Source organism: Microtus ochrogaster, chromosome 1 (assembly GCF_000317375.1).
Source record: "Microtus ochrogaster isolate Prairie Vole_2 chromosome 1, MicOch1.0, whole genome shotgun sequence".
Taxonomy (NCBI): domain Eukaryota; kingdom Metazoa; phylum Chordata; class Mammalia; order Rodentia; family Cricetidae; genus Microtus; species Microtus ochrogaster.
In genome coordinates, this window is record NC_022009.1 from 34,480,273 (window position 1) to 34,493,214 (window position 12,942).

The following is a 12,942-nucleotide window of genomic DNA, read 5'->3' on the forward strand; positions in this document are numbered from 1 at the left end:
TGGATGGATGGATGGATGGATGGATGGGTGGATGGGTGGATGGGTGGATGGATGGATAGATGGGGAAGGAGAGAGAAAGAGAGAGACTACATATAAGAAGACATCACTTTGTATTCTAATTCCACCCTTTGTTGATGTTCCTGTTTGGCCCCTGAGTTGGAATTCTAGCACCAACCCAGCTGCCTAGCAAGCGACTCAAGAGGGCACACTACAGCAAGTCTTGAAATGAATGAACAAGCTAAGAGAAGGGACATAAGTGCACAATCATTCCTGGGAAAGGAAACCATTTCTACTTCTTAGCATATGAGATGGCCATTAAATAACAACCACCACCCCACAAATACACGTGTGGCCATGTGAAATGATCTAAAAAAAAAAAAGAATAAAAAAGGAGGGGGCAGACAAAAACAGGAAAGGGAACTGACTTGGAGGAGGGCATCATCTAAAAGAATCTGTATCTCTCTTCCTCCCCGCACCGCTATATTCCAGCACCATGCATCAAGACCAAACAGAAAGTATAAGAGAGAAGCTACAGCCTCCCAGAAAGAGCCTGCTGTGAGGTGAACAGGGGAGGGAGAGGCGACTCCTCCTTGCAGGACCCCTAGCCAGGCTCCTCTGTCGGGATGCTGGGCTGTGTAAATCACACTTCCATACAACACAAGACGCCATCATGAGTGTTAGCGCTGCCCAGGGATAAATGATGGCCCACAGGGGATCCATAACTGTCTGGGGCTTTTCTTCTATGATCTGTGTGCTTGGTGAGATCATCTGTTTCTTTCTCTTCTTAGGAAGCACCATGAAGACAAACAACCCAAGAGCCATAATCACCTGCTTGTCTCAGATTAGCTGAAGAAATCAACAGATTTACACCACACGCATGGACGCAGATAGCTAGGGTAACCGTTGGATTTATTGTCCTAACCAGGACATTTCCAGAACAAAGACTGCATCTGTTAAAAATTAAACTAGAGACACAGCTCAAGTGTAACCCCTGCCACAGTCATTTTGCTAATAATTTACACTACAGGACAAAAAGAAAAGACCATATCTGAGGGTACACTTACAGCTCCGGGTCCCCAAGGTTCTTCATCCCTATAGGGTTCTGTCAGCAAAGGAATTGATGAATTGGATATTTGGTCAGGGGAGGGGGTGCTGAGGTGGCATGGTGTGTGAGTGTGGGAAGTGGCTTCATATGCATACTAAAAGTGAGCGTGCACTCAGCTATGAATGGGCAGAGAAGCCCAGTAAGAAAGGCACAGGAAACCACATGCATTACAGCCCAAAACACTCTCGGTGGTTCAAAACTCCAACAGTGGGGTGGTAACCCGCCCTCCCTCCTTTAACAATAGAGGAAGAGCCTTAGGTGAGAAGCAGAAAGATGATATTAATTTGTTTGCAAACCTCTTTCCTCCTTTCTCCTGCCTCAGAAGTGTTCAACACATAAATATTTCACAAACTCAGCCAGGAGTATGCTGGGGCTGGGGGAGGGGAATTTAGCTGCAACAGAAAATCAAACAGCAACCCTGAGAGCCAGAGGAAGTCTGGAGCCCTGCTCAGCTAGGCAGGCTGCCAGGGTCAGAGATGTCCCTGCCTCGGTACAGACAGGTAGAGACCGTTAGGGATGTGACTCTTGCAAATATAAATAAAGCAACAAATATTTGGATTGTGCAAGTCGCCCAGATTCTGAACTTGTTTTCTCTTCTGTAAAATGAGGAAAGGCTATCTCCCTTACGAGGTTGTTATCAAGGCTTTTTGAAAATGTGTGAAACAAAGCCTGGTGGCAGTGGCACACACCTTTAATCCCAGCACTCAGGAGGCAGAAGCAGGCAGATCTGAGTTCAAGGCCAGCCTGGTCTGTAGAGTGAATTCCAGGACAGCCAAGGATACACAGAGAAACCCAGTCCTGAAAAACTTAAAAAAAGAAAAAAAGTATGGAACAATTCAGATAGCAAACTCTCATAATGATGACGATGATGATGATGACGACGACGATGATGATGATGATGGAAATGAATCCCTTAAGTCTCTATGAGTGCACCTATTAACCCAGCCCACACAATGACTGTGCATAACAGTCATCATTGGTCTCCATGGGACATGTGACACTGAGAATGGTGAGGGACCTGAGCCACAGCTCACATTTGGAGGATGGCAAATCTAGCCAGTGATGCTGTTAGAACCGTCACCAGGAAGAACATTGAGCCAGACTCTGGAAAGTTGGATCTGTTCATCCTGAGGTGTTTCTGTTTTGTTTTGCTTTGTTTTGCATTGTTGTCATTGTGTTGTGTTTTGTTGCCGTTGTGTTTTGTTTTGTCACTGTTGTGTTTTGTTTCCCTCCCCATCTCAGATCACTCCGCTCACCACACCTGTCACACACCTGGTCTGGGACATCTCAACTGCTTGTGAGAAAACTAGAAAAACAGAAAGGAAGCTAAGGTCATCTTCTGCTCAATGAGGGTCAATGTGAGATGAGACCTCTGCTGGCCTGGGAGAATTTGACAAAATTCAGAGGCCACCCTAACCGCACCACCTCAAAGCCCTCAACAGCCCACCCCACCCCATCTTCCTGAGACGTTCTCAGAAAGACCAAGGGAGAGGCACCCGGGGGCTATAGTGACTATCACCGTGGGGTTTCTTTCCTGCTGCTTTGAATATTCAGTTATGTGCAAATATTGGCCTTTCCTCAGGTCCCAGGAGAGGCAGGTAGCAAGCTTTCATCAGGACTTTATATCCTGACAATAAATCTAAAGCGAAAGCCACCTGCAGAAAGTAGATGAGCAGCGGATCTATTTATAGGATTAGAGAAAGCCAGGATGGGCCAGCAGACATCCCTAGCCCACAGTCTTAGGACAACTTAGACTTTCTCATGATCCCAAGTAAATCCTTTAATCAAGGAGGAGCAGGTTCTAAAACTGAATTCATTAATGCCTGAATATAATAACTAATTTAGCTAGATATTGTCATTGTGGACGAATGACATTTGGGGGAACTTATTTAAATTATTTCTAAATTGTGCCACATGATATAGTAAAATTTCTCCCCCACCTGATTGTTCAGAAGAATAAAACAAACCACAATGAAAGCACCAAGCCTACTAAGACAACAAGAATATATGTCAACACTGATATGATCAATAAACTCTCAGACAAACTAAACATTACCCTTTCATCTTGGTTTGGGCTCAGCCTCTACAAACCAAGTAATGTTGAAAATTACCCTGGCCTTGAGGAAAATATCCTATGGATGCTCCATGGTCTGGCAAGATGGCTCAGCAGATTGAGGTACATGCTGCTAAACCTGACTGTCTGAGTCTGATCCCTGGGATCCACATGGCAAGAAAGAGGTGATTCTTGAAAGTGTTCTCTGATTGCCACAAAGGCACAGTGACGTGCATGCCCCCCTCCACCAACACTCAATAAAAAAAATGGAATTAGGAGAATTAGAATAAAATAAATAGATAACCAAATCACTGACTAGTCTACGTAAGGGGTGTGAGCAAACAGAGAGTATTAGAGAGAGCCTGAACTTAGTAGATGATTAAAACTATGGCTCCAGAGGGCCCCTTGCTTTCACTGTACTTGACTCCATTGCTTGACCCTTTGTTGTTCTTTAGTGTTCACCCTTGACCTCAGCCTAGAAAAGAACGAGCCCACACATACTCCCAGATTCTCTCTGATAAGCACAGTCTGATTATGGGGAAATAAGTAAGTTGTGTAAATCAGAGGCACTCCAAAGAAAGTTCTAGAATACCCTTAAAAGTAATGATAGTAACCAGCATGTGCAATATGCTAGACTCTTTGGTTATCATAAAAACCCTGGATAGTACATGGAACTCTTCTCAATGAGAATATTCTCAAATGAGACCACAAAAAGCAGAAGTAATTTGTTCGGAGGTGTGATAATTAATATGGAGCAAGGCTAAAATGGCTTAAAGTCTTTAATGCTAGCCCTCTCCTGTCTTCTACAGGCAACTTTCTATTGAGTTTCTAAACATTTTTCTAACCTTCGACTATTCTTTCACTGCGCAGGAAGGCACGGACAATTCAGAACCAACACAATCGCTCACATTTTAAAGAACCCTAAGGTCAATCTTGGGGGTTATCCTGAGCCCACAAGCTTTTGCCTCTTCTTCCTATTTCTGTTAAGAGAAAAAGAAATGTTCTCAACACAGACTGAAAATCTACCCTTAATGATAGCTCTTGTGCTCTGAATTTCAGACAGAACGTGCTGGACTAGTCCTAATACCTATGTTTAGACCCAAAATCATATTCCTGCAGAAGCCGGCTAGCAACCCGTCATTATTGTCTACCCCACTCATGGGTGCATGACCCCATTACAGGAGTCCTGGAGGTCAAGTCTGAGACGCTCCCTTTCCATGAATGGGAGCTTGAGTGCTTCCTAATCATTTAAACCAATCACATTGGACTCCATCCAAGCCAAGTCAGTCTCCTCAACCCAGAAATAGAGCATTGTGGTTAAAAAAGCAAAGTTTCTGGAGCCATGCAGTCTTGTCTGCATCTCAGTTCTTTCTCTGACGAAAGCCTGAGCGCATTGTCTGTTTCTCTGTCCCTTGGTTGCTTACCTCTCTGAGATCCCCAGGGAGAGTGGATAGATGAGGCGCACTCCCAACGCAATGAGCAGTAAGCACCAAGCCTAGATGAGCTAGCCATATAATTTCTGCTCAAGGCTCTTGAAGGACAGGCAGTGTTTGCTTCATACTTTTTAGAACTGCTAAGGCCTAACGTGGTATCTGCTTCATGACAAGTAGTCAAATATTAATTATCCAAATGAAGAGCAATGATTAGAAAAAATAAGAATAACTATCTAAACCACCATCAAAAATTCATCATTCCCCAATATATACAGCAACACCTTTAACAAAAGCCAACACAGGCACATTTGCGTAGAAAAGCAGACTTGCTCGCATTTATTTCTGGGGTTTTGGTATTGTTTTTTCTGGGAATTTGGGGGTTTTGTTTTTGGAACACTGAATCTTTGTTTGCTACTTTCCAGGGCCATGCCAATTTCTATTAGCTCTTTAATATCTGGCTCAAAAGCTTGAGATCACAAAACAGTGGCAGAACCAACAGCCCCAGAAGGTGGTAGGGGAGGGGGAGCAATAACAATAATGTAGTGGGGGCCTGCACAGGCAGGCCAGGGGCACCAGGCCTGATCCCGCACACACTGAACAATTTTCTATGTGACTGATTTGCTGACAAAAGGGCAGCCCCTCTGACTGCTAGACACCAGCCAGGGAGAATTATATCATCCCTTAGAGCCATGTCTCTGGGCACTAAGAACCCAGCTGTCACTGTCAGAGGTCACCTGTCTGGGCTGGCTGGATGAGGAGCAGCCTAGGTTAGGGAGAACGCAGAGATGACCTTGTTTGGGACTCTGAAATCACAGCCTGGTACATGCATATCTCAGAAGCCATGTGTGGTGGTTTGAAAGAAAATGGCCTCTATAGGCTCATAGGGAGTGGCACTATTAGGAGGTGTGGCCTTATTGGAGGAAGTATGTCACTGGGGTGGCCTTTGAGGTTTCAAAATCACAAGTCAAACTCAGTGGCTCACTCTGCCTGCTGCCTGCCAATCTGGATGCCGAGCTCTCAGCTTCCTTGCCAGCACCATGTCTGCCTACTTATTGCCATGCTGGCCACCATGATGCTAATGGACTAAACTTCTGAACTATAAGCCATCCCCAACTAAACAATTTCCTTCATAAGAGTTGTCATGGCCATGGTGTCTTTTCGCAGCAATAGAACATTGGCTAAGACACCATGCCTACTTTACAATGGTTTCATTCCTAAACATGTGGAGGCTCAGGAGGCTGCAGTGCAAGCAATAGAGAAAGAGCTTTGGGAGATGCACTATTGGCAACTAAACCAGAAATGAAGGACTTGTAGTTCATAGCAACCAAAGAATTTTTCTAGAACTGAGGACTCATCTTGCCTAGTCTGTTTTGAGGCCTTAGGTAGAACATCCAGTACAACAAAAATACTAGATTTTTAAAAAAGGATTTTGTGGCCAGGCATCGTAGCACATGTATATATAGAGAGAGAAGCAAGGGGTACCCCAGGATTTTAGTTTCCCCTTTCACCCCGATTTTACTTGCAAATATTTATAAGATAATTAATATTCATAAGGCTTGCCTCTCCCTTTATCTACAAATATAACATGTTTAAAACCAGGGCTCTCTTGAAAGAGGTGAATAACAATTAATAATTGTTCCAGAAGCACACAACTGGCCCAGTAGGTTGTCTTAGTTATAAACCCCAAAGCCCAAAGATGCCATGGGTCTCTGAGTGGCCATACTATCCCCAGGATCTGGAATCATGTCCAGCACACAGTGACTGGCAACATGGTCACCGAATGAATGAATCAGTAAATGGTTAAGGTGTCAGCAGAAGAAGATGGCAAATCCCGTAGCCTCAGAAAATCATAGAGGACTGATCGTGCAATTACCTCACATTTGATTCTAAAGGGGCGGCTTTGTCATCTCTCGTCCTCCCCCCATCTTTACAATAGCAGCTTTGGCCACTGTAATCAAAATGCTCACACCCAGTCCCCTCATGCAACTTCCCACATCTTAAATTCAACCCTCTGACTAAAGCATGGTGGGATCAAGGTCAAGAAGGATGATTAATCAGAGATCAACTGTCCAGCCCCAGGACCTTGTCGTAGACATTGTGGTCAGGAAGATTACAAGTCCATGAGGGAGGGAGGAGACAGTGGCACATGCCCAAAGGCAAGCACCTAGACTCACATAAAAGCTTCCCCGTCAAGCCAGTAGAGTGAATTTTCCCTTAATGGGGAAATATTTCTCTTAATCTTGTACATATTCTACTGGCCCATTGTGTCTGACCAAAGCGGGGATCTAATTAAAAGAGCTTGAAGATTAAGAAGGCAAGATTCAAGTACTGCCTGTTCTTCTGCCACTACAGAGGTGCAAAAACTTTGCCCTTTATAAAACAGGACAGTGAGGATGGCCACCTACATGGGCATAGAAAGAGCCACATGGAGCCAGTGATATAGAAACTCCCTAGCACTCAACCATAGCACTAATACTCAAGGAAAGTGCCAAGTGGTACTCATCAAACTCTGATCAAGGTCCAGATTCTGAGTAAAGCACCTGAGACTCCATTTGGAAATGTTAAAAATACATGAGAGACCATGAATAGGCTGGATACATGGCTCAGTGGGTGATAATACCTGCTGGCCTTCCAGAGGCCCCAAGCTTGGTACCTAGTAAACACAGACTCACAACCTCATGTAACTCCAGGTCCAGAGGATCTAAAGCATTCTTCTGTTACCCTCAAGTATACACACACACCACACCCACACATAATCACACACACACAAATATACACAGGCATATAAACACAAATACACACAATTACACACATGCATACACACACTCATATACATACACACATGCATACACTCATATATACATACACACATACACACATGTATATAAACACACACATATATACACATGTGTATATGCACGCACAAATACACACATGCATACACACACAAACACAAAACACCTAAAATTTAAAAAGAAAAATCATAAAGTAAGATCTAATAAGAAAGTTCCCGTTTGCCAACAGAGAGTCACTGGACCAGCCATGGAGGGAAAGGAAGAGTAAAGTGAGCACTGTCCCATACTCCACCACAGTCTGGACCAGGCCTGTCAGGCAAAGGGACCTTACAGGATTCTTAGGACAGAAAGACAGCCACAAACAGAAGATGCCAGTGTTAATGTCGTGGGAGTTCTAAGCAATCTATCTTAGGCAGCAGTGGAGTGTCAAGAAAGTCAGTATTCCGGCACTGACGCAGCGCGCTTACACTTATTTTGCTCGAATGGAACCAACCTACACCCAAGAAATGTTTTCTAATGAGGGCAAAATAAATCCTTGTTACATCCAGGCACTTAGAATGGGAGAGGGGAAAACATTCCCCCTGGTGGGCATTAAGCAACCAGAAACCTTCTCCTTTAAAACACCTCCCCTTCTCAGTGTGCGTCTATCAGAAGAAACAGCTGCCAAGTGACCACATGAGTTCCACTGAGGACATAAAGCACCCAAGAACTCAAATCCTGATAACTGCAGCAAATCGTCATCCATACAGCTGAAGCATCCTTCCTTCCCCCATGTCAGTGACTGCAGCCTCCTCATGATTTTATGCTTTGTGGACTGCAGAAGATGGATGCTTTACGGCTTTCACCAAGACTAGTCAGTGCAAACGTGTCTGATGCAATTGCACTGGGAACAGGGAGATAAGCGATTGTGACAAGGGAGAGTGTCAGGGATAAAGAAATTCTCAGAACAAATGACTGTCGTATCAATCCCATGGAAACTAAGTTCAAAAGCACGCTGGAGGTGCCTTTCTCCACAGCCAAAGAAATGCATGAGCATGGTCGCCTTTGCTCATTTCATTACATTCTTTGCAGGCTAGGCAGAGAGTTGGTCGGGGAAAGAGACAGCAGTTCCTGGATGCCAGTGACGTGCCGGTTCTCCACCAAGCCCTGATCATGTCCGTGTTCTCTGGAATCCGAGGGAGAACCGATGACTACTCCCTTTACAATAAGGAGGAGCTTAGGTCAGTGGGTAAAAGGGCAAAGCCATCCAACTCTAGCACCAGCACTCTTTGCCCTCCTTTACATTACACGGTGCTGCAATATTCTCCCTACTGGCCTTGCAACTTCTCCGCTCTCCAATCCATCCTCCTCTTCAGGAAAAGACTTACTGTTCTAGAATGAAATTTCTATCATGTCTCCACTTCCTACAGTATAAATTCCAAACTCCGTGAAAAGCATGGGAGGGGCCTTCAAATCCCACCCATCTATTCCCACAGATTCATCTCTGCTCGCCTCCTCCCACCCATCTCAGCCCAAGCTGTGCTGACCATTGTAGCTTTCTCTCAAGTCACTGAGATGCCCTTCAGCTATGATCTGCCTAAATGAACCCCTCTCACTGGTGGAGGGTATGAGATGGGCAATCAACGTGCCTACCACTAAACCCTGCATCGTTCACTTACCACCCAGGTAACTCAGAGCATATAACTTCACCTCCTGGTGTCTGTTTCCACAGCTACAGAGAGGCACCAAGGACAATCTTTATGGGATAGATAGCTGTAGGATTAATTGAGATAAATACCCATAGAACATCCCTAGACTTCTGATTTCCTGGCTTTGGCGGGGTCTAACACTTTACAAATAGTTCTAATTCAAAGAATTCAAATTATTGGTTACATGCTTCTTCTTTCAGATCTTTCCAACTAATTTGTGTTAGACTAGACTACTCCTGTATTTTGTAAGCTATTTAGTGGTCTCCCTGGTTTCTAGCCACGAGATATCTATAGTACCTTGGCTGTATGACAACCAAAAATGTCTCTGCATACAGTCAAATGCTACCATGGAGGCAAACTCCATACTTCCACACCTCCCTTGGGAAACGCCGCTTTGAGACTTGAGTTACAGCTCAGTGCTAGACCACTTGTCTACCATTTGTAAGACCATGGGTTCAGTCTATCAATTCCAATACTGGCCCCATAGAAGAACTACTATTTGAAGCTCCAAGCAAGTCAAACAGTTGCATCCATCACCAGCCTCTTTGGAATGTTTATCATGCCACAGTCTAAACCCTTCCTAGTGAATTCCTACTTTTAGAGTTCCAGCATCCAAAGGACAGAAGAGTTTACATTTTTTTGATAATAAAAATTAGAGCTCAGGGAGGCTAGCAACTTCCTCAAGCTGTGTCTTGGTCTCGTCCTATCTAACTCTAGCACCCAATTCATAACTTGCTCCCAGAGGAGCTCGGTAGCAATTTCAATAATGAATACATAGATGGATACATGACCTGAAGAAGTGATGAATGAGACCATCTCCTTCATAATAACTATCATTTTCTGACTCTCAGGGACAGTGAACTATCAGTCTCTCAGACATGCTACAGTATAAAAGTGATTCAATTTATCAGAAAATCCATCCTAACTTTGGTTATTCCAAACTATTTGGGCATTTTGTCAGAATTTTGCTGTTCCGAATACTCTGTATTTGCTCTCAGTAATGTAAACTATGCCTTCGAGCTTTGATTTATCACATTTTCAACGTAATCTGCACTGCAATCTAAATTTCTATCCACTGGTCACTCCTTCCCAACTACAGTGAGATGCAGTAATATTTCTCAAAGAGATCACCACTCAAATAAAACCCTTCCAGTTATTAAGGAAAATCACTTTTAAATATTATGCTTCTTAGAAGCTCTATATCCAGTGCTGGGCAGGGACAAAGTGAGCAGTTGTCGCACTAATCCACAAGCATGGATATTTGCACACACATGAAGTATCAAGACTTGAAGAGCAAACACAATGACCTAATTCTTTATTGGCAACTAAAACTACTTAATGTGTATTGTGATAAATACTATAGATAGGCATGATAATAAACCCCATTTCATAGCAGACAGACTGGAAAATATCCCAAGTCTAAGACTAATACTAAATAAATATGGAGAAAAGAAACAAAAAATTCTTTCTGTTAAATGCAAGGCACCCCAGTTCTTCTCTAGTTCATAAGTAACGGAAAGATTGAATACAGGCACGTATTTGAGAGAGAATCAAGTTCATCATAGAACAAGACTTGTGAATTCAGTGAATGAGACAAGGTAGAACCCCTTACTCTGAATCCCACATAGCTGACACCTCAGTGTTTAGGAAGTTACTCAGTCCTTTAGAATGTGTTTCTTCACTCAATGAGTAGGGTCAATAATGCCATCATCGAACACTGTGTTAGTTTCATCCCCACGAAAAGTATCTGAGGAAGCCAACTTAAAAGAAGAAAGAATTGTTTTGGTCACAGTTGGGAAGTGTTAACCATGTTTGCTTGGCTCCATTATTAGGGGCGTGTGTTGAGGCAGAACAGCATGAAAAGAAGCGTGTAGCAGAGCAAAAGCTACTCATCCTATGGTTGCTAGGGAACTGGAAGACAGGGCAACAAGAGTATGCCAGGACAAGATCTGCCTGAGACAAGCAGGTCCAGACCAACCTTCTCTTTCCATCAGACACCACCTCCTAGTTTTCATCATCTCCCGGTAATTCCATCAAGGATGGATCCACTGATGAGATTTGGTCCTCATGATACAGTTGTTCTTAAAAGTTCATCAGTTGTTAACCAAGCCTTCAGTGTTTAAGCCTTTCAGGATACATCATATCCAAACTACAACTATCGTTGTTGTAAAGGTTGTATGAAATAATATATGTAAAGTGCCCACTTCCTAACAGATGTCTATAGAACTTTGTCAATTATTATAACATCATCTTGGGTGTATACACTGCTCATGTAACAGAGGAATGATAGAGGTAAACAAACCATGACTGAATCTCACTCATATGTAGAATATAAGAGTTGATGTTAAGGGGTGGTGATATTAGCTTGGTCATTAAAATGAGTTCCAACCCCAGAATCCATGAAAAAATAACAACAAAAAAAACAGGCGTGATGGTATACACTTATGATCTCAGCACTGGGGAGCCTGGGTAAGGAAGATCCCTGGGGCTCACCAGGCAGCCAGACTCACCTATTTGACTAGTGCAAGTCTAGTGAGAGCCAATGTCTCAAAAATAAGGTATATGGTTCCTGAAGAATGACAAACTCAGAGTTAATCAACATGTATTAGTGGACTTGAATTTGAAAAATCTAAAATCCTTCTGCCCGCTGCCACCTCTGGTCACCATATCTGAAAATGTATGATACAGAACACAGCCTAGTCCCTTGTCACGGTCCCTCTACTCCCACTCTGGCATGTCCCTCACTTGCTGGCTTCTTAGAAATATTACAAATGTGACCCACAAAGGCCATGTCTAGCCCACCATCCATCGCCAAAGGCTGCTGTATGTTAGACACACACTCCCAGCTCACCTGGATCAATGTCTCCAGCTCCTGGGGACTCACACAGATGTGATCTCTCAAGAATTCTGCCTTCTCCAAGGCGATGGTGTTCTTCTGACTGCTCTCAAAGGGCTGTTCCAATGCCCGGAAGACAAGGCCACCTGTGACGAGGTAGACCACCACCACCACAAAGATGGCAACCACCGTTTTCCACTTCATAACTGTCTGCAGGCCTCCCTGGGAGGCTCCTTCCATCCTGGCTACCACCGTGGCTCGGGAGGAAATGGAGAGGCGGGGAACCGGATGCTGCCCGTTAGTGGCACTCTTGGGCTGGCACGCTGGTGGAGCTGCTGCAGGCACGGCCACTGAGGAAGCAGGTAGAGAAGAGGAGAGAATTTGCTCATCAGTACAATACACTAAACTCATCAGAAACAAAGAACATATGTCTTCCTTCAGCAGCCTTTCCAAATGTAAGGATGAAAAACTCGTTTATTACGACTGCAGGGGGAGAATTTGATCCGTTGTTAAATACCTGGTTTTGGCTGTTAGTTTTTAAATGAGTTCTTAAAAGTGAGCATCAGGAGTGCTGATTCTAAAGGGAAGACTAGCAGTGAGTTAGAAACACTTAGATCGTCCTACAAGGAAGGACCCAAACAGAAAAGCCATCTATATTTATTTATACCTCATCTGCTCCCTCAGCTCCCATGTTCAAGTATGTACAAATCAGCATACTTGAAAAACAAGCCTATTATTCAGACTGAAGAAAAGTAAACAGAAGTGAGATACACGGTTATTCTGTTCAAGTACAAAAGCAGAGAAGAGACATCTAGGGACTTTTTTATCATTAATTATTTATTAAATATTTCTGCCTCCTCCCCACCACCGCCTCCCATTTCCCTCCCCCTCCCCCAAACAAGTCCCCCTCCCTCGTCAGCCCAAAGAGTCATCAGGGTTCTCTGCCCTGTGGGAAGTCCAAGGACCACCCACCTCCATCCAGGTCTAGTAAGGTGAGCATCCAAACTGCCTAGGCTCCCACAAAGCCAGTAC

The 12,942-nt window shown here is 43.9% G+C and overlaps 1 protein-coding gene across 1 annotated transcript in view; it reads right to left on the reverse strand.

Moving 5' to 3' along the window:
- The window catches only part of Kcnk10 (potassium two pore domain channel subfamily K member 10), a 135,687-nt gene that overhangs the window by 61,782 nt on the left and 60,963 nt on the right, over positions 1-12,942 (reverse strand). Inside the window, exon 2 of the mRNA XM_005343428.2 lies at positions 11,926-12,260. Within this exon, the coding sequence (XP_005343485.1) occupies positions 11,926-12,260 (335 nt within the window). The remainder of the gene's footprint in view (positions 1-11,925; positions 12,261-12,942) is intronic.